Source organism: Perca flavescens, chromosome 10, assembly GCF_004354835.1.
Source record: "Perca flavescens isolate YP-PL-M2 chromosome 10, PFLA_1.0, whole genome shotgun sequence".
In the NCBI taxonomy this organism is placed as follows: domain Eukaryota; kingdom Metazoa; phylum Chordata; class Actinopteri; order Perciformes; family Percidae; genus Perca; species Perca flavescens.
This window is the reverse complement of record NC_041340.1, coordinates 17,679,245-17,703,180: the sequence shown is the minus strand read 5'-3', so window position 1 is coordinate 17,703,180 and position 23,936 is coordinate 17,679,245. Positions and strand designations below refer to the sequence as shown.

The window sequence follows — 23,936 nt, the reverse complement described above, 5'->3', positions numbered from 1 at the left end:
AATCAAAGTCAATTACAAAGATCATGTAAGGTGCATATTGTACTTCACATTGAATACAAGTGAGGTTGTCTGTCTCCCTTACAAGGACAAAAGCTCTCCCCATGTATGAGTATTTTTTTCTTTTCTCCAAAGATCAGGCAAATCTAATCATTACACAGTGCTAGGATGCTATGTATATTTCATACTGTGGCTCCTACGCAGTAGTGAATACATTTGATACCATAATAACATGAATATACCTCCTTCAATAATAACAACCTGCCTCACAAAGAGGCAACACACATACAATTAAAAGCTTTAAAATAGACATAGTCTGTAGAACCATGACATATTAAGACTGGAACAAAATTAAAAAGGCTTCTGGCCCGTGCAGTAATTTCATTTAACTATATATAGTCCCTCACAAGAGGGGAAACAGTGTCTGGCCAAGTCCATCTGTACATTTCCAATTGAATACACAGACTATGTCCATTTTAATGACTCTAATTCTATGGTTATACTGTATGTATGTACTGTAAGTGTCTTTTATGCCTTACCTATCAAAGCAGTCTTTAGTTTACCAATAAACAGGACTATTGAACAACAATGCTGCTAACCCATCAAGCCATTTACTGGTGGATACTGTAGAAATTATTCTATTCAGGACATACTCTATCATAATGATTCTAAAGGTGTAAAAACAGTAGAAGCAAAATGATGCTCTGAACCAAATGCTTAAGAAGTAGTAAGTGCCATAAGATGAGGCCTGGATTACCTTTTCATTTTGGTGTTCGATGTTCTTCTCATCAGAAAATTTATTTTGTCAGTGTAAATAGGTGCACAAAGTCAAGTAATTTTGCTTAAGCCACAACTCATTTTAACGATTATTATTATTCTTTTGTTTGCCATCTGGAGTCATTTTAACATGGATCTCACAGGTTAAATCACTTCCGAATTGAAAGCGACAGACAAAAGGTCAGGCTAAGTGCTCTTCAAATCTGCCCTACATAAACAGCTTTTGATTTTAACCCCCAGCAGTTAGTCCCTTGTGATTGTGGCTTAGCGTAAAGTATTAAACTTGTACTACTATTCCTCCCACTGTAATAACAGCATGGCACTCGGTAGCACAGTTCTAAAGCACTAGTTCTATTGTGGGGCCATGTGTATTTCTGTAAACTTAGCCATGGTTGTCACTAACAATGCTATCAGTGGCATCAAAAGTGGGACAGAAAGAGGCGAAAGTTGACAGAAAAGGTAAACTGTGACGTGGGCTCAACACTAATTTAAGCCTACAGGTTGTTGATCTTGCAGCATAAATACACTATAAGTCATAAGCTCCATGAGCAAGCCCACATAGAGCAATGTCAAATGATACAAAAATCAGAAAGTAAGAAAATAAAATGGCCACCAGGCAGTTTTGAAAACAAGGCAAAGAATTGGAATCAATAAATATAAACACCATCAACTGTGATAGATATACATACATACATATAAACATACTTTACAGATCTACTGACTGTATTTGACAGCAATTTTACAGAGTGGGTGCTGGAGAGGGACATTTTTTGAGGAGGGTTCAGGGCATACAGTATGGTCCCCAATGACACAGGTAATTAATAGCATAGGACTCAATAAGCATTTCTAACTTCCAACAGATTCACAGGAGGACCTTTGTCAAGTTTCAGGCAGGCATCATGAAGCGTCTCTCTTTTTCTAAAATCCCCCCCCCAGTTCATTTTCTCTCTCGATTGTATGAAGAGGTGGGGTTTGAGGCTTTCGAGACAGTAAAGTACTTGTTTCACCTCTTCAGCTCTCGCCTTCCTTCTTTCCTCCCTTTGCCCTCTCTCTCTCTCTCTCTCTCTCTCTCTCTCTCTCTCTCTTTTTTTCGCTTTAGGTAGTGGGAGCTAGAGATTGATTTTAATCCTGTGGGAGCGAGTTGTACCTGTGCCACAGAGTGTGCCATAGTGTGGTGGTTTCAGTGCCGTCTCCTGAAATATAGAGAGACAGACAGATATAGGGAGATTGTAGTTACAATGTCATCGAGCTCTGAGCAGCCTAAGCTGTACCCTTATCAGTGTGAGGCTACACTGAACACTGAATAAAAAAATCTCAGAAGAAAAAAAAAAAAAAGCATTCTTCAAGGCACGGCTGGCAATCAAGTCATTATCTTGTCAGGTTTCCTTGAAGAATGCTACAAGTGTCACAAGCTTGTGCATTTTTCCTGTACTTATCAGAGCATGCAATCTTATCCAATTATCACTCCCAATTTGTCTTTTTGTCTCCCACCACACTAGTGCAGCACTCTTCATTTCCCCTCAAAAAGCCATTTGGATCAATTTAGGCCCACTCTTTCTTTGGGACCCTTGCCAGTGGGTCCTCTGATATGTACAGAATATGACATTTTGCTGTTCCCAAGAAGGTTGCAACACATCTGCCAATATCTGAATCAGGAAGAATCTGACCGGATAGTGCTTACATTGGCAAGGCCCAGTGATGCATAGATGCAATGACTCAACAGAAATTAGAAAAAACAAAAAAAACAATGATAATAAAATAAAATAAAGCCTTTTAAAATCATGGCTTCTAGCCTTGGCTATGCATCCACTATGAGTCAGCACAAGCGCTTTGTCATCAGACCATGGATGGCTGGTGTGAAAGGCCCATACCTGCACCCACGCAAATAAATGACGGAATGCAATGATTTTGTTCACTGCTGCCCTCGTTATCCAATGCTTCTATTAGATATAATTTTTTTAGTAAAGATAATATAAGAAATTGCATTATAAATAAGGCATAACTGCAACACTTGTAGTCTAGGGTGTATTTAATCAAACTGCAATGTATGAGTATGTGATACTTCAAAAACACTAACAGTATGTTCTTTTACGTTGTGATATTCAAAGCAGGTACGTTTGGTTAAGCACTGACCCTATGTGCTCCTTGGGCCCAGAAAGACGGACCAAACAAAAGAATGTATTAGCCTTTTTTATTTCCCTGCATATTCATGGTGATGTCTGAGATCACTCAATAGGGTGGTACTCATTTGATCATAGGCAAAGCACATAGTCTCACAAGAGTTCCTCATCACTGGAGGCAGATTGACCTCTAATATCATGGGGTAGGGGTTAAAAGAAAATGATGAGATGCGTAAAAACTGAGAAGAGAGCGGAGGGGTGGGAGGAGGGTTAGATTTGCAAATACAGCTCTCGCTGTATAATGAAGCCATATGGTGACACAAATCTGTGGTCTCTGAAGTATTTTTTACAAGCTTTACTCTTTATCAGCTACATCTGTAAAGTCCCTGAAAACATTTTGGTGACCTTAAACCATAATTATCTCCTTTCTGCTTGCCCTCCACATCGTTATTCCATGGGTGGGCTTTTTGTCTTTGCTTTAATTTCCGCTGCTTTAGGTGTGTGGAAGGGTGTGGGCCAATGAGAGATCACTGTAAAGACACTTAAGGACCATCTGTCAGTCTGATGAACAAAAAGAAGAAAAAAAACAACCTGCATATGATCTTCACTTTTGGACTTATGGTATTAGGTTTAGGCTCAAGAGAGACTGCATCGCCGGTGTTGACAGACCAAATGGAGCACACTTAAAATAATCTCTTGAAATTCTAGTGCTCAAATATTCTCTTTTTACCTCCAAAGATTAAAGCAACAACCATGCTTTGTTGAAGACACGCTGTTTTTAAGTGTTCTGCTTTAGACTTTAGACTAGATTTTCTTTAAAGGAGCACAAAGATGAAATCAAGCAGAGATGAAATTATAATAGATTCAACAAACAGGAAAGCTGGTCATCTATTGTCACATCACTTTGGATCCTGAGAACGTGACTCACCCAAGGATAGTACGTGGCATCACTTATAATCTTAAAGGACGGCTGCCTTTTTTTCTTCTTTTTTATCAGCCTCATTCGAAACCTAATTACGGTGATTTTAATCATACTGTATTACGAGTGATTAACCCTTTAGTGCATTTAATTAACCTTTGCAGCCACTGATTCTCATCAGGCAAAGCTTCATGCTATTTTTTTCCATGACACAGGCTTTAAATAAGCACACTTAAAACTGGTGGGAAATCTAATGTCTAAAGTGGGAGGCATCACTTGTCAATTGCTCAAGGGGATGGGAAATTTGATGTATTATCAGCTTAACATCACTGAAGATATGGTTGGTGAGTAGAACCAATGAGGACATATTTTTCTTGATAATATATTCAAATTCTAGGAGCATGTAACAACAAAATATGAGATTATACAGATTAAACCTGACCTCTCTTGTAGAGAAATGAATAAATATACAGCACCTAGTAGAAATAAACTGATTCAAACAGAGCCTAAAGATTTTATAGGATGTTTACTAATCATATATTCATTGGTTTTAAATAATTCCGACAAAAATACTCCACTCTGATCAGCAACATAAGTGAAAATCAATTTAAATCCTTGATGCATAAAATTCATGAAGGATAATAATTCAGAATTGTAGAACACACACTGAATATTTCTGCATATTTCAGGGCAGTCAATACCAGTAAGAGTGGAAAATCATCCTGACAACTCGTCTGTGTGTCGTGTTAACACATTATGAATTAAATCTTTGGTACCAAGGGCATGTAGTTGGCTTATGTATAATATACCATGGCAGAGCATAACTTTTAACCAGGATTTCAAATAAAAGGTATATGAAGGGAATGACTATCAACTCTGTGTGGGTGTCTTCATAAATTATCCTAAGCACAATACTTCACGGGATCAACAGTCATTTATCAAAACTATGCCATGAGGAATTTAATGCTTGTTAGATGTCACACATAAGTGTACTGGCAAAAAGAAAAAAAAAATGAACCAACAATCTGAAAAATGTGTGCAATATGAGGGTAGACACAAACAAAAGCAAGCACCTCATCAAACAAAATCAATTATTGATGCAATATCATGAAATTGACCCAGAATTGGATGAATGGCAGTTGTGATAATTATGATCAAAACAGTAACACAAAACGAAAGCCAATGCAACCAAGCAACAACCAAACCCTAAAAAAAAAATCACAAAAACAAACAAAATGAAAAACAAAAAATGAAAATGGTTGAATATGCTAAGAGATTCAACTGGATTTTGACACTGAGGGAAAATATGGAAACACACTTATCGGTATAAATAAATTGCTACCCCTTGCACAGACTAGTCTGCATGGATTAGTTCCATTGTGCTGATGATAGCAGGTAAAACATCAACACAAACATACTCTGCCATGTATTAGAGATACAATTTTCTTCAGTGTCCTCTCTAACACAAACTACACATCACAGCAGCAAACCTTTGCTGTGATGTTATTACAGCCTCTACTATGTGAGGTAATTTAAAGAATGTAAAGAATGTGTATCTACATACATGCCGTTTATAACAATAATTGCGGCCATTAAAGTAGAGCATTTATGGCCTAAATGCAACGTCGGCCTGGCAGGCTTTTTATGGACTACTGCTCCCTTGGTGTTTAAGTATATTGGTCTCAAGGCTCTGCGTCACCTTGATCCCTGTGACCCCCTCCCCCCGCCCCAAGAAGTACTCAGTCTTCCCCACAGCGCTCTGCTCTGGCTGTCAGCACTGAGCAAGGCCACCTCTCCTTACCTCTGATTTACATTTATTTCCCTCGCCAGCTTTTATTTATTGGGGCACTTCGCATTTGGCACATATCTCTTACGGAATCATAAGCCCTTTGCTGTACCCTGGCATTCAAATGAGTTCTCTCCCACAAAGCCTCACTGGCAAAGCTAAGACAGCACTTAATTTTTTGAGTAAAGAATCCACAAAAGTGGGACTACTTATCAAGTTGTGTTAGCGCATCAAGAGCACATTTTTTTGTTATGTGCTTTTACCTTCACACTTTTTGCCCAGATGAATACCTGATGAATTGTCAGTGTTTCTGCCATATTTATTTTTTGCTTTGCCTCGTTTAAACATGTCATTCAAATATATTAGCACACAGCATAATTTGCCCTTGACCTCAAATACATCAGTAGAGAGTGCAATCATTGCCGCCTATCCCAGGCTCTCTTAAATCTGGCTACATTGCCACCAAGCACTCGCACTGAAGTTTAAAATAGCTAGCCATCATAATTGCACTGCTGCCATTACTCAAGCTTTTGAATATGAAATTAACCTGCACATGTATTTTTGTAAATGATTATGCAATTACGGTTGCTTATGAAGGAGGGTGAATACATGAATTAATAACAGTCAGAACAGTGAAAGGTTCGCTATGTTAATTGCGACAAATTATGTTTCATTTTTTTGTTTTGTTGCACACTCATTTTTAAGTGCAAATTACATTCATGAAGACATGGTCATGGTCTGTGTGGGAAAACTCCCTGGCTCCATGCTGCCACCCTCCCCCTTTCACATCACCTACCATGGGACAGCAAGGGGAGTGTGAGTGGGGACTAGTGTGGGTGGGTTTAAAAAGGAAGTCATGAATTACCTGTCGGGTGGTGATTTGCCCCGCAGTCTTGAATCCCCCCTGACAGCTGCACTCTGAGACACTGTACGGGTCGGAGCTAGTCGATGAGCACTTGGAGAGTGAGTCACAGCCCACCACAAACGTGTTGTCCAAGGGGAGCTCCTGGATCACATGGTGTTTCTTTGGGGCCACTGGAGTCTCCGGTTTAATTTGAAATGTAGGCTGAGGGGACGCAGACTTGTAATGCTTGGCTAAATCTGGGCTATCGGGTTTGAATGTGGTGGGCGTGGTGGCCCAGTTGTACTTCCCCATGGTTTGCTCCTCTAACTCCACAGGGAGATCCAGTGTACCATTAACATGCTCATGGGTGGGGTCGTCAGGCTTGGATTCATCTATGGTCACAAAGTTCAAGAGGAGGCTCTTGGGGGATCGCTTCTTTCTCTTCTTCTTCTTCTTGATCTGACGGTTGTCTTGGTTGGGTGACACCCACTCGCCACTCTGCTTGCCCTTCTGTACCACCTTGTGTCTGGGTGTCTGTCGGCAGCGCACCAAGGCAGTCACAAATATCACCAAGATAACAGTCATGGTCCCTGCTATGATTGCTATGACAACAATCACATATCCGTTGGCTTGAGGTGTTACCTCACTGTCCCCTATGTTACGATCCAAGGGAGTCTCCATACTTTTTCGCAGCTGCTCTTGGATAAAGGTAGCATTTGACACAGTGTCATTGACAAACAAGTGAATAAGTGCGATAGCATGTAATGACTCTGGCTGGCCTAGATCTTTAACCTTGACTACCAGCCTATGCAGCCCCTGATCAGCTGTCACAATTTTCTCTTGCAGTGTTATGTTACCCGTTGTTTTATCAATGGCGAAGAGACCTCGAGGGGAGACTCTAGATGTGATGATGATGCTGCTGATAATGCTGTACTGCAGCTCAGCATTCATACCTGTGTCATTGTCAATGGCAAACACTCTGGTGACCACAGCTCCAGGGGTGGTGGTGGTTCTCACTAGGTCATATGAATAATTGGAGGATGGGAGGACGAACACAGGGCGATTGTCGTTCACATCGACTACATTGATGGTGACCTTGGCGTATGAGGAGCTTGGAGGTTGCCCTCCATCAACTGCCTTGACCATAAACGTGTAGGAGCTTTGCTGCTCCCTATCAAAGGTAATATTTGGTTTGATCACACCGGTTTGGGGGTCGATGATGAAATTATCCTTCCCATTCAAAACTGACAGGGTTATAATGGCATTATCTCCCGCATCTGCATCCGTCACTGTGATTAAGCCCACAGTTCCATAGAGAGGCAGGTTCTCAGGCACATAGAAGTTGTACTCAGGGTGTGTGAAAGCTGGGCTGTTGTCATTAAGGTCCTGGACGATTAGCCTGACAGTGACATTGCTCTGCAGGGACGTGGAGCCATTGTCCCTCGCTATGACAGTGAATGAGTACCTCTCCTGCTTCTCTCTGTCCAGTCGCTTGCCAACGGAGAGAATTCCTGACCGTCTGTCTATGTTAAACCCGTCAGGCGCATCAGGGCCAAGAGTATAAATAATCTCAGCATTATGTCCACTGTCTCCGTCAGTGGCGCTGATTTTTATTAACTGTGTAGAGGGGTCATTGTTCTCCGGTATAGAAAGTTGGATTTCCGGCTGGGGGAAGATGGGTGCATTGTCGTTCTCATCCTTGATTTTAATTAAAACCATAGCTGAAGTGTTCAAAGGAGGCGTTCCCCTATCCGAGGCCACTATCTTAATTGCATATTCTCGAGTCGTCTCATAATCTAAGGGGGCAGCTGTCTCTAGTAAGAATTGATCATTAAAGACAGGCTTCAACCGAAAAGGAACATCATGGTCAGTGTAGCAAGCTACTTTGCCATAAAGATCTGCATCCTTGTCAGTAACAGTGATAAGGGCTATTTTGGTGTTGAGAGGTGCATTCTCAGACAGCAGAACAGTCCCATTAACCAGGTTGATAATGTAGCGAGTGTCTATGGAGGGAACATTGTCATTTACATCTGTTACATTAACAATCACTGTGGCTCTGGAGGGGGTGGAGCTGCCATCACTGGCAAGGACGATGAGTTTGTGAACAGGAGTTACCTCCCTGTCCAGTGGCTGCTTCACAGTGATCAGTCCCGTAGAACTGTCAATGGAAAAGTGACGTTTGGTTGAGGCAGAGATCTGGTTGCTGAAGGCAAAGTGGATCTGTGCGTTGGAACCCAGGTCTGCGTCCGAGGCGTGAAGTTGAGCAACCGATGTCCCCATGGGGGCATTCTCTGGCACTGAGACCTCCAGCTCACTGTCCTTGAAGACGGGACGATTGTCGTTGACATCGGAGATGGTGACTTGGAGGATGGCAGTGCTGGACTTGGGAGGGTTGCCACCATCCTCTACCTTTATCTTCATGACAAATGTGTCCTTTTGCTCACGATCCAGGTTGTGCTGAACAATAAGCTGTGGCCACTTGTCACCTTCAGGAGTCTCTATGATGTCTAAGCCAAACTCGCTGACACTCTGCAAAGATAAGACAACATTTTGAGTTACGTTTATTCATACTTATAATATTCATATGTCAATACCACATGCAACATTTTACCAACAAAAGTTTTGATTGTTGTTTTGATTTTTTTTATAACAAAGAAAGGTACAGATCTCTGTAGTGATGTATTATTTACTCTAAAGTATTCTTCCTCCTGTTTTTAATTCTTGAATTGTAGATTTGTCAATTGTCTTAGAAAGCCGAACAGCTTGTCGAGGTTTTCTTTTAGGTTACTCAGGTTCATTTGTAAACCTTCTTGGGATCAGGCTTTTATGCAGAGATGAATGTCAAGAGCAAATCAAATGGCCCAGGATGTTTTTAAATAAGGCAGCTGGTTCTTGGCTCTGCTCTGCTCATCTCAGTTGGGCACCCGTTAATCAAAAGCGTTTTTTTAAACATGCTAATCATCAGCTTGTTTTACTTTTTCTCTACCTTTCCTACTTACACTATACAATACTTTATTAGTCCTTTTACAAATGTGCCCATTTATCGTAGTAGTCAAGTCCCTCCATCCCTCTGAGCAGCTACTGCTTGAAGGGATTCATTTACCTCTTTAGCCGCCTCATTCTGTTTTTTTCTGCCTTCACTAAAATGAGATTTCACTCTACCTTCCTATCTTGTGTCAAGTTAGAATAGAGCAGGAAGCCTTGGAACATTTCAACTTTATAATGGGAGAGAGAAAGCAGGAAATGGAGACACAACAATGAGCTCCCATTTTAAATACACTGCAAGACCAGATCACCACAGATTAAGAGAAGGGAGTGAAAAACCCTGCATATTAGAAAGGCTTTTTGAACAAGAAGGGCTAAATCTAGGCAAAAGTAAAGCCGGAGGAAAATGAAAACAAATGCATAAGTAATCCCAATGAGAAACCGGAGAAACTGGCACTGGCTGTTAAGAGTAATTGCCTTCCACCAACAAAACTTGCACTAATATTTACAATTTCAGATGGGGTACGGTATGGTTCCATAAATGTTTTCAAATTAGACGAGAGGGGAGAGAGAGAGAGAGACAAGTGACAGAAAAGGAAAGGAAGAGAGAGCAGGGGGAGGAAATAAGAAGAAGATCAAGCCCATGAATGAGCTGCATGCACATTATGAAACAAAGAAGCCCTTTGAAGCTCTTTCAGTCAGAAGCAGTTTCATGGTAAAACAAGAAAAAGCATTCTCTTTAAAGAGATAAGCTTCATGCTGAACATAATGTTGGAAGAGATTACTCTGTCTAGGCACAGCTATCAAATGAGATTAAGATATATACATTCTCCTTGTTCAAGGAAGGAACATTTAAACCAAATTGTGAGCACAAGAATCCTCACTAGGTTTTAAAATCTAGAACCATGCTCATGCCAGCATAGTGTTGTAGCCGACACAAGGAAACGTGCAGCTGCAGCATGTAAATTATTATCTACTCTGAAAAACTGCTTGCAGAGGGAATGTTGTCAACATGTCAGTGATTGACAGAACTACTTAAACCAGCCAACGCTGCAGCAATGATCTTTCAGACCTTATTTTGTGATCCTTCTGGCAACCAAGAGTCATAGGAGTAAGCAGACATGGTATATATTGTAAAATATGTGTTGAAATGTACAGTAGAGAAACTGCCATATGGATGAACTGTGCTGAATCTTTATGCACATTGCAGAACTATTTCTGTCATAACAGAAAGGTCCAAGACAACATTCTGTGGGCTCCATTGCTAAGCAGTACTCTATCCGCACAGAGCTCCTCAATCCCCAGTTGTTTGAATAGTTCACAGATTTGGCACAGTAGCTGAGTATCTGCACACTGATATTTGGCAAAGACTGATTTAATAGTAGAATGTTGAGTTAGGATGTGTCAAAGGGAATGCTGTACAATGATTTATGAGCTAGCATTTCCTCTATGCTTTTGTCTTGGTTTCACACAATTTTACAACTGACAAGGCAGCACTCAGCGCATTTCAATAAGTTGAAGGGAGCTATCTCTCAGGCTGTGCATCCTCCTGAATGCAGAATTAGTCTGGTGGATTGTGATAAGATCTAGGACAGGCTAAGAAAAGGCCAAATACTTGCATGAATCACTCATTGGAAACCATAAGGCTTAGCGAGAAGGAAAATGCTCTCTTAATAACTAGGTGTGAACATTATTATGTGCCTCACACTTCCGCCACACATAATGTACAGGTCCATGTCTTCTTGAACTTTGATGACTTGCCATTCATTCCTCATTAAAGGTCCCTGCAGTGATCAGAGAAGGATCAGGGCACTGTATTTGTGGGATGTGTGCAGTTATCAATCTAATCAGAGTCGGCTAATTCAAATGAAAATCATTGAGGGATACTGACAGAAACAGAGGTGGCTGATGATGAGGGAAGAATGACTCTGAACCCCTTTTTGCAGACAGCGCCTCAGATTATCAGTGGATGCATCTTTCAGTCAAGTTGATAACCTTATTAAAGCTAAGAGGAGACTGAGATTGGGCTGTGAATATATCAGGAGGACTCTAGTCACGGTGATGCCCATGGATAGGGCTAACTGGGGAGAGCTATTCATCACAAGCTATAGCACCTCTTTATAATGCTGATAAAAATTCACCCTCTCTCTGTCTCTCTCTCTCTCTCATTCCTCCCTCATTCTTTCTCTCCATTACTCATCCACTTTTGCCCCTGGCCATGATCTCATGCATATAATTAAGACAAAAGAAGCTGGGAATTGTTTGTCTCTTTTTGTCAACCCCTAGAAGAGGATAATGTGTCAAAATAGGATGCTAATGAAAACTGGAAATACTTGACAGTGAGCTATCTGCCCAAAAACCCTATTCACTGCCTATAGGCAGCATGCAATACATTAATCAAATTTTTCTTGTTACTTGGGAGTGGAGCTTGAATAAATTTTGCATCTTCAAATGCAAAGTTAGAATCAGTTAAGGAATAAAATTATTCAAGCTCCGACTTGGAGTACCAGCAAAGATACCACTCCAACTCAAACATCTATATTTTCATTTTTATATATTTTATTATGTTTGTATACTTCAGAAATGTTTCAAGGAAAAAGCTAGGTAAATGGCAAAAGGTTAAGTTTAAGAGCCCTCCAGCTTGCCCAACCAAAATATAGACACCCACTCATCCATTTTAAGTCAGGTATACCCCAGCCAGCAGCAGAACATGGATCTACATTAAATGACTTGAACAAGATGCCCACCTTACATGTATCTGAAGATGCTGACTTAGATGCAATTTGGATTGATATAGTGTGTGATGTTGCCGACTCATACACCAATGGAATAAGTAAAGGGGCCAATGTTTGTGTACAGCCAAAATCCTGAGCAAACCCAGCAGCAGCATCTTCTTTCGTCTTGAGTATGTATCCGTGTTGGCCTCTTAGTTATCCGGTGATTACGTAAAGTGATCAAATCTGCTTTCATAGGATATCTTCCTCCATCCATGCATATGATTGCTTTCTTTGACCTTGACTATTTCTTAGGACGCCTTCTCTGCAGTTCAGGTGACGTAGCACACCACTGCACTACACTGATGGCAGAGTTTCACTTAAGTGTGATTACCATTACCATTATGTGTGATGCTGGAGCACTGTGTTGGATGAAATTACCCATTGGCTTTGGAAAAGTACAAAGTTAAACTACTATGTTTCTTTCATTTGTTCTTTTGACAATCCAGGCATGCTACATGTGAAGTGGTGGACCATTGAGTGTTGGCTCATTGTGCAACACAATGGCAGCAATTCCTGCACCATGCCATGCATAACACAAGGAAACTGGGCAAACTATCATTCTGAGGGAGCTTCTGAGACAAATCTCACAGGACCATACAAAGATAGTCCATGGGTGGCTTAGTGGGCCAAGAGCTATTCTAGGAAATGCTTGCACATTCTTTCCCCACTAAACCCTTGGCTTTACTGCACTTCTGAAATAAAAGATGCCAAAGGTTGAACATGTTTCTGGCTCCTTTAATACTAGTTCCTGTGTTTTACTCCTATGGAACCTGGAATACAAGGAAATTAATCTTGAGTACAATGAGAATATAATGAGCAGAACTGAATCAGGGTCTCAGTGCTGAGGATGCTCTAATAGGAAATTCCTGCAAAAGAGAATATAACCACAGTCTAGGCTTGGGTTTTAGAATGTGTTATATTGTGAAAAGGGCAAAGAAAATGATTGCAGATGATCTTCATAATGAGCAGAACATTTGGTTGGTGATTTTCCAGGCATGAACAATTCAGGACATTGCGCTGGAGAGGCCTTGGCAGTGGGACTCTTTAAAAATGCAAATTGGTATTCAAGGCAGACACGGACAGCAACGATTCTGTTCATTCCAACCCAGTGTTAACTTCATCTGAGACTCCAAGATGGACTTGTCATTCCTGTCTCGCATCATGCCCTCAAAATCCACTAACCCTTCTTTATTTATTATGTTTAGGTTTTCCTCCAGAGTGCTTGCATCTCCCTCTTTAATTACACTTCATTTGTAAGAGCTCATGTCATCTCCAATGTTCATCTATCCACAAAGCATAGAGTGTTGTCTGGACTATAAATTAAGAATGCATGATATTATCCTATATTTCTAGATTAGGCAACAGAGACTATTGCACTGCCATTAAATAAAGCATCAATTAGATGATACTTTTTTTCCATAGTTTTGCATGAGACACCAGTCCTATTAACATAATACAGTACACATTTCTGAAATCAACTATGTTCAGCACATGTAACGTGCTGCTGGAAATTGGACATGCAGTAAATGCTGTGTGTGCACTACTGTATGTTCTCTGATATTACAGTACATGATGAAAACTTCCCCTTCTTTATAGCCTTCTCTCATTATGAAATAAAGCATATGGAAATAGTAATGGCTGGTATAAAACATTGTAAGCTTCATGACATATTCCACTTTATGAAAAAGTAGGTCATTTTCAAAGCATCAAAATTAATTTCCTATATGGATGTAAACTACAGCACTCTAGCAATATAGCAAGTTTAGAGGAGAAGCTATAATGCAGAATCTGAATCATATTGCATGAAAACCACATGGGAGGAAAAATCTGCAGAAAGAAAATATCGTAAGGACTCACTGATTTAAAAAAATCAACCAATCAGACCTTATGTAGACAGGTGTCATGCTGCAGGCATAGCAGTGTGTCGGAGATCCATTAGTAATATGTGTGCTGAGTACTGTTGTGCAAGTTACTCAGGAAGTGTTATATGTTACCCTTTAATTATTACTCCTTAAAAAAAAATTATATTACTTTACTTATTACTTAGTATCAAAAGTAATTAGTCAAGTTACTCATTATATTACTATATTACTTTTGCGGCCAAATGCTTAACCTGCCAGCTCCTTTAGAGCTCTTTCTACTTTATTAGAACAATAATTAACCTTACAGGAGGAGTCAGCAATCAGCCAAACTGTAGAACTGCAAACATTCTGCATTCAGGCTGTTACTGTATGTTATGAAGACCATATTATTATGCTCATTTTCAGGTTCATAAAGGTGAGCATTATAACGTGTTACAAAGTGATGCACGTTCGTCACGGAAGTAAAGGCTGGACTACAATAGAGCTGTTTGGAGCAGTTTGTGAACAGTGTTTTCTCTGGAAGATGGTAAGTCCGTTTGGGGTGGACTTTGGGCTTTTTCACTTTGTAAACCTATAACGTGCACAAAAAGGATATATAAAACAATAAAGGAAAGGGGAAAAGCCAAAAAGCATAATATGAGCACTTTAAGTTTTTTGTCGAGTTTCACATAGGCTTACATTATGAAAAGGACCCGGCGACGCAGATTCCTATCACCATAGTAACTCGCTCTGCCTGCATGCACAAGGCGAGAGAGAAGAGGGACGCTGCTCTGCTCTGCTCACAGTGACATGTTGGATGGCATCAATGTTCCCACTTGGATCAAAGTCTTTATATAATGACAATACTTCCAGCTGTTGAAATTATTCCACTCTCTGTCATCATTCATTCAGATTTTGGCTAGTAGCTGACGTGACGTGACCTGCCCTGGCCCTGACCTGCGACACGCTAAATTATGACAAGTGTAATTGTTTCTCCAAGATATTGTAGATTGCTACAGTGGTCTTTGGTTTATCAAATATAATCGTAAGCCTATTTGTTCTCCTAAAAGCTTTTTATTCTATTAAGTCCATAAAGCAACCAGTAACTTGAAGACTGTACCAGTAACATGAAGCTTCAGGCCCGTATCTTTCACTATCAATATCTTTCACTCATTCACTATTGATCTAAATTAATTTATACAAGATGGCTGAGATGGATGATATTGCAGCAATACAGTAATGGCCTCTATCAGCTTCAATTAGAAATTCAGCTTCAGGTAATTATTATCTAAATACAGCTGACAAATCAGCAAATAAAAAAAAACAAAGATATATAGGAGTCATGATTGGCATGTGCAGAAGTCCTGGGGTTAGACAGACACAATCATCATTATAATCTACTTTTCAAGATAAGATGCATGAATGAAAAAAAAGGAACAGGAAGAATAAAATCTTATGGTACCTGTCACTTATTTGTGCACAAAAAAAAAAAAAAAAAAAAGAAAATAACAAAAAACAGCTGCTTCATGAGTGGATCAACCCCAATCCTCACCCCAACCACCAAAAATTATCAATACTACCTCATTCATAAATGACCCAAATGGACATTCAGTATTTAGCTTCATATATATATATATATATATATATATATATATATATATATATATATATATATATATATATATATATATACATAACGGGTTTTTTTTACCGACTTTGATTCAGAAAAAAATGTTTTCTTTTATAGATGGGTTTAGAAAATTATGAATACTACTTTTATCAAAATTAAGATAACTAAGGCCACCCTGTCACACACAAACAAGATACATATTAATTTTTTCTTTCTATGTGAGAGATGAAACAGGAGTGAGCCTCACCTTGACCAGTTCATAATGTTGAATCCCATTGATCCCTACATCAGGGTCAAATGCTGAGGGCACCGGGTATCGGGTGTTGATGGCTGTGTTCTCCGGGATGGATATGTTTATTACAGTGGACTGGAAAAGGGGTGCGTTGTCATTTACATCCTCAATCAGGAAGCGGATCTTGACCAATCGGAAGATCTCATCCGGCAGCACGGCCACCTCAATCTCATAGTAGCAGCGTTTCTCAGCGAAGACCCCTGAACACAGCTTCTCCCGGTCGATTCTGTGATTGGTGGTAAAGATCTCCCCCGTGTTGGCCTCCACCCTCACCAAAGGCACATCACCTGTCTTGTACACAGGCTTGAACTGCAGCGGTGAGGATAGCCTGATGTTTGGGTCCAGGTTGAGGTCCAGGTCCTTGCGCAGGTTCCCGATGCGGACGTTCTCTGGCTGCTCCTCCTTTACCGTGTAGTCCCTCTCCTGGGCCCAGCATAGCAAGACCACACAGGTGAGGAAGACCACCAGCACATGAGCCTGACTTATTAAGTCCATACTCAAGGGTGGATGGGAGCTTCACTTCTACAGCAGCAATTCTGCCACAAGAGAGACAAGATAGAGAGGGAAAAAAGAAGAGAGAAAGACAGAACACACGTCAGTGCAAAAATTACATGGCATTCAAGTTCTGCTGTAATTAATACTATTTTCCCTCACGAAGAGTTTTCAACTTGACCTATTCATCCTAACTAGTTATGAGCCCACATCCTTCGCAAGTCTTTGAGAGCAAATTAACGGTGGTTTTACACAATTAACCTTTGATGACATCCATTGAGCAAGCGGACACGTAAAGGTTAGTAGTTCACGTATTCCATCAATCCATTTCATGGCTGTAATGAACCATTTCATATTTGTATTGAGAAGTACGAAAGCAGTCGATTTCAGTGTCACGACAAAATTGTTTGCCTTGAAAGCTTGTTCTCAAACTATTGTGTATGAAAAAATGGGATGCAAAAAAAACTTGAACTCGTATCTGACTCAATGTGAGTCAATATGGTGCAGCGGTGTCTTCATAAACTGCACCTCACATCCAGACTTCAGCTGATGTGGAGGCAGCAGAACTGAGACTTAAGCATTGGTGCTTCTATGCACACACACACACACACACACACACACGCACGCACACACACACAGACGCACGCACACACACACACACGCATGCATGCACACAAACACTTGCGCGCGCGCGCGCACACAAACACACACACACACACACACTTGCAGTGGTACCGCTTGACAGCAGCAATAATGGAAAACCTAATTTGCTCTGAATGTAAACAATTGAGCTCTGAAATATTTCATGAATGCCCATGTGTGTAAACATACACAGTATGATAAGAGCATTGTTTAGAGTATCTGCTGTGGAAGCACACAACAATGTGAAATTATTTATTGTGGGAGCCGCCATCAGTCAAATTAGTGAAATTTAATATTAACCTGATGAATGTGTTTTCTGCAACATCAAATTTGAACAGCATTCAGTTTACTGTTTGTGCTGAATGATGCCTATGATAAAACCCTTAACAGAAAATGCGGTGCAGATGGGTTTACCGTCACTGAACATTATTCATACATTTTCTTATGTTGGTTTCCACTTTATTTGATGCTGTTGTTCTACAAAATCTTTAACTGTTTTTTATGTGCACATACTAGCCAAAGGGCAAGAAACCCATTTACCAAAACCCAAGTAGGTCATTGGAAGATGATGGAGTCATACTCTGCAATTCCTTCCCTGTCAGTATATGCTAGCATGAAATATTGACGGCTTTCCACCAGTTAATTAGTAGCATATTTGGTAAGTTATTAGGGGAGTTACTCCCTGTGGTTTGCTAGCTCACATTTGGACTTATTCATGTAGATATCTTTAATAAATGAAATTCCATCATTTCCACCAAATTCACACTGGTCTTTAAATGCATCGCTACACAGGCTTTAATTGGCTTTTGACATTACAGTGGTGGTAATGGAGTGTAATTACCAAAGTATATCCATGTTGGCTGGATTTTTTCAGTAGAACAAAATTACATTACTGGTCTTTAGATTGTTTTTAGTCATGACGCGTCAATGCTCAGCTATGTTTACTTCTCATAATAATCCTGGCTCCCCATGTGTATGCCAGCCCAATATATTTAACGACTAATATAATTTCATTGCTCCTATCCCACTGTGTATTTAGATTCACCAACCCCCCTGAATGTTTATCAACTGTATGATTTCCCTCAAGATATTGGTTTGTATTCATAAGGCAGCTGCCTTGAAATCAAATGTCCATTTCCTTCAAAGTATGGCAAAAGTGTATGACAGCCATCACGGAAACGATGTACAGCTGGTGCTGAAAATGCATACATACCCGCAGTAACAAGGGACCACAAATAGGTCTTTGGGAGCTGTAATATTTTCTACTTTATGAAATTTCCATCCATTTACATGAGTCCAACAATATCCTGTAGAAAAGGTACGACTACCTAAACTGCACTACAGGGGTCCTCTAAATTGGCAAGGCAACAGTGTTCATAACCATTGAAGCTCTCGGCCTACAGACAAAGGGGAATTGATTAAAAATAAGAATTTAATTAAGCTGGTTTTGAATCAGCAACAATTGCAAGGCATTAAAGAAAGCCTGTAAAGACAGATTTCTTTTCACACATTTTATAAAGCAGTCACATGAGACTCATTAAAGAACAGTTGGACAGAAAAAAACATGGCTGACACTGATCAGTGTGAGGTTTATTCATTCTACACATATAGCACAGGCAGTGTTGTACTGTCATGTCAAAATATTGATGAGATTTATCCCATTAGTAACTGTGACACACTTTACTTTGAAGTGTGCATCTTTCTGAGAGTGAGCACCAATTGCTTTACTGTGATGATCGCCAGGCAGTCCAAGGCTGAGCTCGAACAACGCATAATGAAGTTTAAATTACATCCTTAAATGGGATGTGATTCGGTGAAGTGTAAAAAAGAAAAAAGATCAAAGCATGATCTAGATTTCCTCTCCCTTGTAAGTGACAATAATGTTCCGCAGGATGAAGTGGTGTAGTATGTTTTTGACTCAGAGTACATGCAGTAGTACAAATGTAGCAACAAAAAGGATACCCCTAGAATTGCTAATGTCATGTTAAGAAACCACATTTTATTACTATAGGAGATCTACATGTATACACTAGATGTATCTAAAGTAAATATATATACAGAGCTTTTTTTTCCACGTTAAAGCTAAAATGCTAAAATGATGTTAGGTATTTTAAAGACAAGAGGCACATGTTGCTCTTCAAAACTTTACGGCCAAACGTGTTTAGTCCTATTATTCTTGTAACTTAATGCAGGCACATTTTTCTTAGCTATGATTTTTCCAACATTTGCATGGCGTTTCACTTGTCACAACTCTTCATAAGCCTGTCCATGAGGATATCCTAGGTGAGAGAAGGAATTGTGCTGGAGGGGGAAAAAAGTAAGAGGGAGGGAGAATGAAATCCTAGGTGTCAGTCAGAGTGTCTCCTTTGCTTACATTTCACTAGTCTCCTGAAATGCTATTTTGAGCCCCAGACAGCAGGTTGAATCCAGTAGGCAAACTCAAGCCTCCCTCTTGGGAGACACAGAGTGAAGAGGAGCAGGCCAGCCCAGGATCACTTTACACAACAAAGTGATGGACAGGCCTTCCTGGAGTTTGCATCAGCTGAAGGTAGCAGTGAGAGGGGAGACATACAGCTTCTGTCACCCTCTACCTTCACACCTAAATATATCCTATACTGGAAACTTTCAGTGTAGTTAGTCTGAGGCTGGGAACCAAGACATATGTTCCTTTAACTGTCAAAGGCAGGTTTTCACCACTGTTGTATCTATCAATATTGCCTTTGGTTCCAAAGAGATTTTCAAAAGAGGGCATTGGTAGAAGTAATACTTTTGATTGTCTTGGGCTTTTCTCTTTTAACCGCTTTAAGGATCGTTGACAGCCTGACAGACCAGGTTTCTGTCAAGATCAGTCAGTTCTTTTTCAGTCCACATAGCCAGAACAATTCTCTTTACACAGTCGAGGAATAAATGTTGTTTTCTCTTGGGAAACTTCAACAGTGAATATATTATATTAAGTACTGCTGAAAAGTGAGAAAGTGCGAAAAAATTATGCTCAACATAAACGGCCACATTGACAATGTTAAGAGTAGATTTAATGCTGACAAAAGATTGATATTGAAGTTCAAATATAACTGGGATTTGCACATCACACTATCTTGTATCAATAAAACAGGAAATAGATGATATATCAAAATTCTGACACATAATTTGTGGCACAATGTTTGCATAAAGTCTGGCAATGCTATTAAGCTGCATAACCCAGTGGCTTTTCACATTTCAACCAGTTTCTTAATTCTTAGATAAAGTTGGATTATAAACAGTTGTATTTCTTGGATAATAAAATGGTCGCTAGGTAATATTTCTTACCCTCCTGCATTAGCAAAATGGCGTACTAATTTACAACGTTGTAATCATGGACCTCAAGAGGGCAGTCCAAACATGCAAATGTATTCCTAATGCTAAGTGTGATTTTCCGTTGTAGCTTTACGTCATCTTTAATGTTAAATTTGACTTTAAAATCCATTATTTTTAATGAAAATGTGACTAAATTCTTTAAAAAATAGACAAGTAAATAAATTGTCAGAGAAACCATGCAATTAAATGAAACTAATTAAAAAATGTATATAACTTTAGTCTGAAACCATGTATATTATGAATAATTGCTAAAAGTGAATTTTCTATTTAAATAATACTGAAAAAAACATTAGAAAACATTTTCATATATTTCAGTGTGGTCATATTTCAGGTCAAATTTGTGGGGTAGACACTATCATGGATTCTGAAATAGGCAAATTCAATGTGGGTAGTCATGTAATATATGATCCTTGATGGGAAGTACACTTCAACTACTACATGGCGAATATTAGAAAGCTATTCAGGAGATCTAAAACTAAAGATGGCCTTAAATGATGGACACACTGACTGAGTTTTTATACTGTGGAGGCAGAACGTTTCAAGGAGCGTGATTGTGAACAACCAAACATAGGCCTACACTGTGAGATAAAAACTAAAAGCAAAAACGATATTGATACCTGGGAAGCATCTCTGAGACTACAAGTCAGTTACTCTATAAACTCTTTATAACACATACAGTTTCCTAACCCCCAAGTCAATATTTAGCTGAATTTATCAGAGGCATTAAAAACAATTGGAGATATGGTTGTAACACGTACAGTATATCAGGATCAATTGCTCTGTACTACCTACTGGTGAATTTGAAATGTGGATGTGCATGAGCAGATGGCTTTATTGCGATTTTCAAATCAAATGCTTAGCCTGCTTCCATTTACTCACTGGCTCTTCTTTTAATATACATGCCTCAGCCTACAGCCCAAATATGCTGCTCACCTTGGGAAGGTTCACATTACCATTTGATTTAATTCTCCAGCAAATATTGAGTTCAGTATAGGCCTTATGGGACTCTTGAAAAAAACAGGCTCAATAATAATCTATTGCATAATGAGCAGGTATACCATATTTGGAACCCAAACAACCAACTGTGGCGGTTAATCTTCAGGGTAACGGGGAATTGCATCGTGACTATTTCAACTATTCGTAATAGAAAACAATGAAATATTTATATATTTTTTTCCTAGAGTCTGAGCGTGAACAGACTGAGAGCCCCTGGCCTGAGGTGATGGTCTGTGACAGTTGAACCGCTTGACCAGGAGCGCGCTGGTACCGCGCACCCACGCACCGAGCTAAGCGGCCAGGCTGCTGAGAAACCTGCACTGACAAGTCTCTGCAGTTGGATGCTCTTAGAAAGTAGGCCTATAGATCTATCTAGCGATCAGTGATGAGCAAGACTAAATAATGTCCGTAGTCGTGACCAACCGCGCGGTACACATTCGTAATGCGATATCTCAGGTTAGATTCTCCACGATGCACCATGTCCGTGGATAATTTCTATTTACATCAGTTGCGCGGGGACGCCTGTTATATCTTTGGAACAGCTCTAGGAAAACCCACGGAACGTCAAAATGATCCACAATCGCAACACACTGATTTATCCAAGTGTCTTGTAGACTATCACTACATTTTCGCCCAGCTTATGTTGCTCTGAAGTGATTGTAAATATAGCGCACGTCTTCGCCGGTATTGAGACATCAATTTTATTGTATATGGACCACATAAATTAGACTGTTGGGCGCTCTCCAGCGTATCTGAAAGCGCTCCGGGTACTGACCAGTCATGTGCATACGTAGCCTATGCTCAGAGACCACTTAAGTAAGACAAATTTTGATCTCAACAGTAAAGTGATGATTACGAGCAAAGCTTACCTTTTCCGCTCGAATAGGATGAAAAATCAGCCGTGAGTACCGTCGCGTGGAGACATCACTGGTTTACAAAAAAAGAAGTGCCATGAATTAAACTGAAGTGGGGGAAAGGATCCTCATCAGAAGCGGCAGCAAAACGCAATGCAAGTAGAAAAAAATGTTATCCACTACAAAAACTTATCCATGCGCTAGAAAAGCGGTGGTCCTCATGTGCAGGAGAAAAACAAAATCATGCACTGCAATCAACTTTGTTCGAAAAGGACGCTGTAATTCCTCTTCAGGAGTCTTGGGCTCGCAATCCCACGGCCGGAGATACTCATTGATCCAAGCTTGTTTTAAATTTAACTTTGTATCCCTAGCCTACGTTTGCCCTGAAATTCCTACTTTTTTTTTTTAACCAGCTTAAAATCGTTGGCACCAAACTTACACGTGTGCGTTAAAGGCTTCTTGACCAGCGCGTAAAACGTCAATCCAAGAGCGCGAAAAAAGGACTTTTGATGAAATACTGAAAGCTTAAACCTTATTTATTTTATAACCACTTGTTTTGACTGATTCGAGGTTGTGCACGCTCCCCAAAAACTCTTGAAGGAGGGATGCAGAGAGCGCATCGCCCCCCAATGGAGTTGGATCAAAGTGTGCCTCAGCGCAGCATCACTTACAGGAGCCGCGATAGGCGGTTCACCGTATCTGTCTGCTAAGCTGTAGATGTCTCAGTAGTATTGTATGAACTCAGTTCCTCAATACTGCCCACCTCTCTCCCTCTCGCTCTCCCTCCGACTGACATCATGGCGGAAGGAGGAGCCAACCGCAGATTTAAGAGCCCCGGCCCGGTCCTCTTAAAGCCGCACTGCGTTGGAGAGATGCTTGCTCTGAGATGTAGGTGGATGGTGGGGTTTATGTGGACCACAGATGCCTTTGCTGTTTGCAGTAGCCACAGTGCTCCAGAAATCCGCCTGAAAGCAAGAGGGGGGCACTGTTCACTTTTATACGGAGCCTTGTTTTTGCTTTTCATTTCTGCTTTTCATTTCAATTAGGTGTAGGCTACTGTATCATCGGCACCTCTGAATAATGATGAGTTTCAAATTCTTTTCAGACATTCCCAAGAGTGTCAACAGGCCATGGCAGAGCTCTTATCAGAGATGAGAAAAGAAATTAGTCCGATAATGGGTTTGTTCACAGTTTCCATAGTTTCCATGTATAAAATGGTCTTGAATAATCACAGTTGACGAGTTGAACACTTGAAATGCAAGAAATGATAAAACCTTGAAAATGGAAGCAAATGTCATTATATGAAAATGTAAAAGGTAACTCAAATGCCTCTTTAAAATGATACTGAAGTATCAATCAGATATTCAGTATCAGCAAAGTGCTAAACGTGCAATTTGGACCATAAAACCTATTGAGATGAAACATCAACAAATGTGCTTGCAGCTGAACAGCACAAGGTCAGTCATGCATCAATGCAACATATCGATTGGTCAAAAATCTCTGATCACAACCCATCAAGCTGTCACTTTTCTGCTGCGGCAAAGTGAATGGGTGTTCCTTTACCAAATACCCTAAAGTAGATTCTAACAGGTACTTTTATGGGGGTCATAAAGGGTTATGGTCATACAAA

The 23,936-nt window shown here is 40.1% G+C and overlaps 1 protein-coding gene across 1 annotated transcript; it reads right to left on the bottom strand.

Moving 5' to 3' along the window:
- pcdh11 (protocadherin 11) lies at positions 1-22,446 on the bottom strand. The gene is made up of 4 exons (XM_028589334.1): positions 22,322-22,446; positions 15,924-16,504; positions 6,465-8,972; positions 1-1,967 (listed from the first exon to the last, which is right to left on the bottom strand). Exons 2-4 carry the CDS (start codon positions 16,461-16,463, stop codon positions 1,884-1,886), a joined length of 3,132 nt encoding a protein of 1,043 aa, XP_028445135.1. The 5' UTR covers positions 16,464-16,504; positions 22,322-22,446; the 3' UTR covers positions 1-1,883.
- Positions 22,447-23,936: the final 1,490 nt, after the last annotated feature.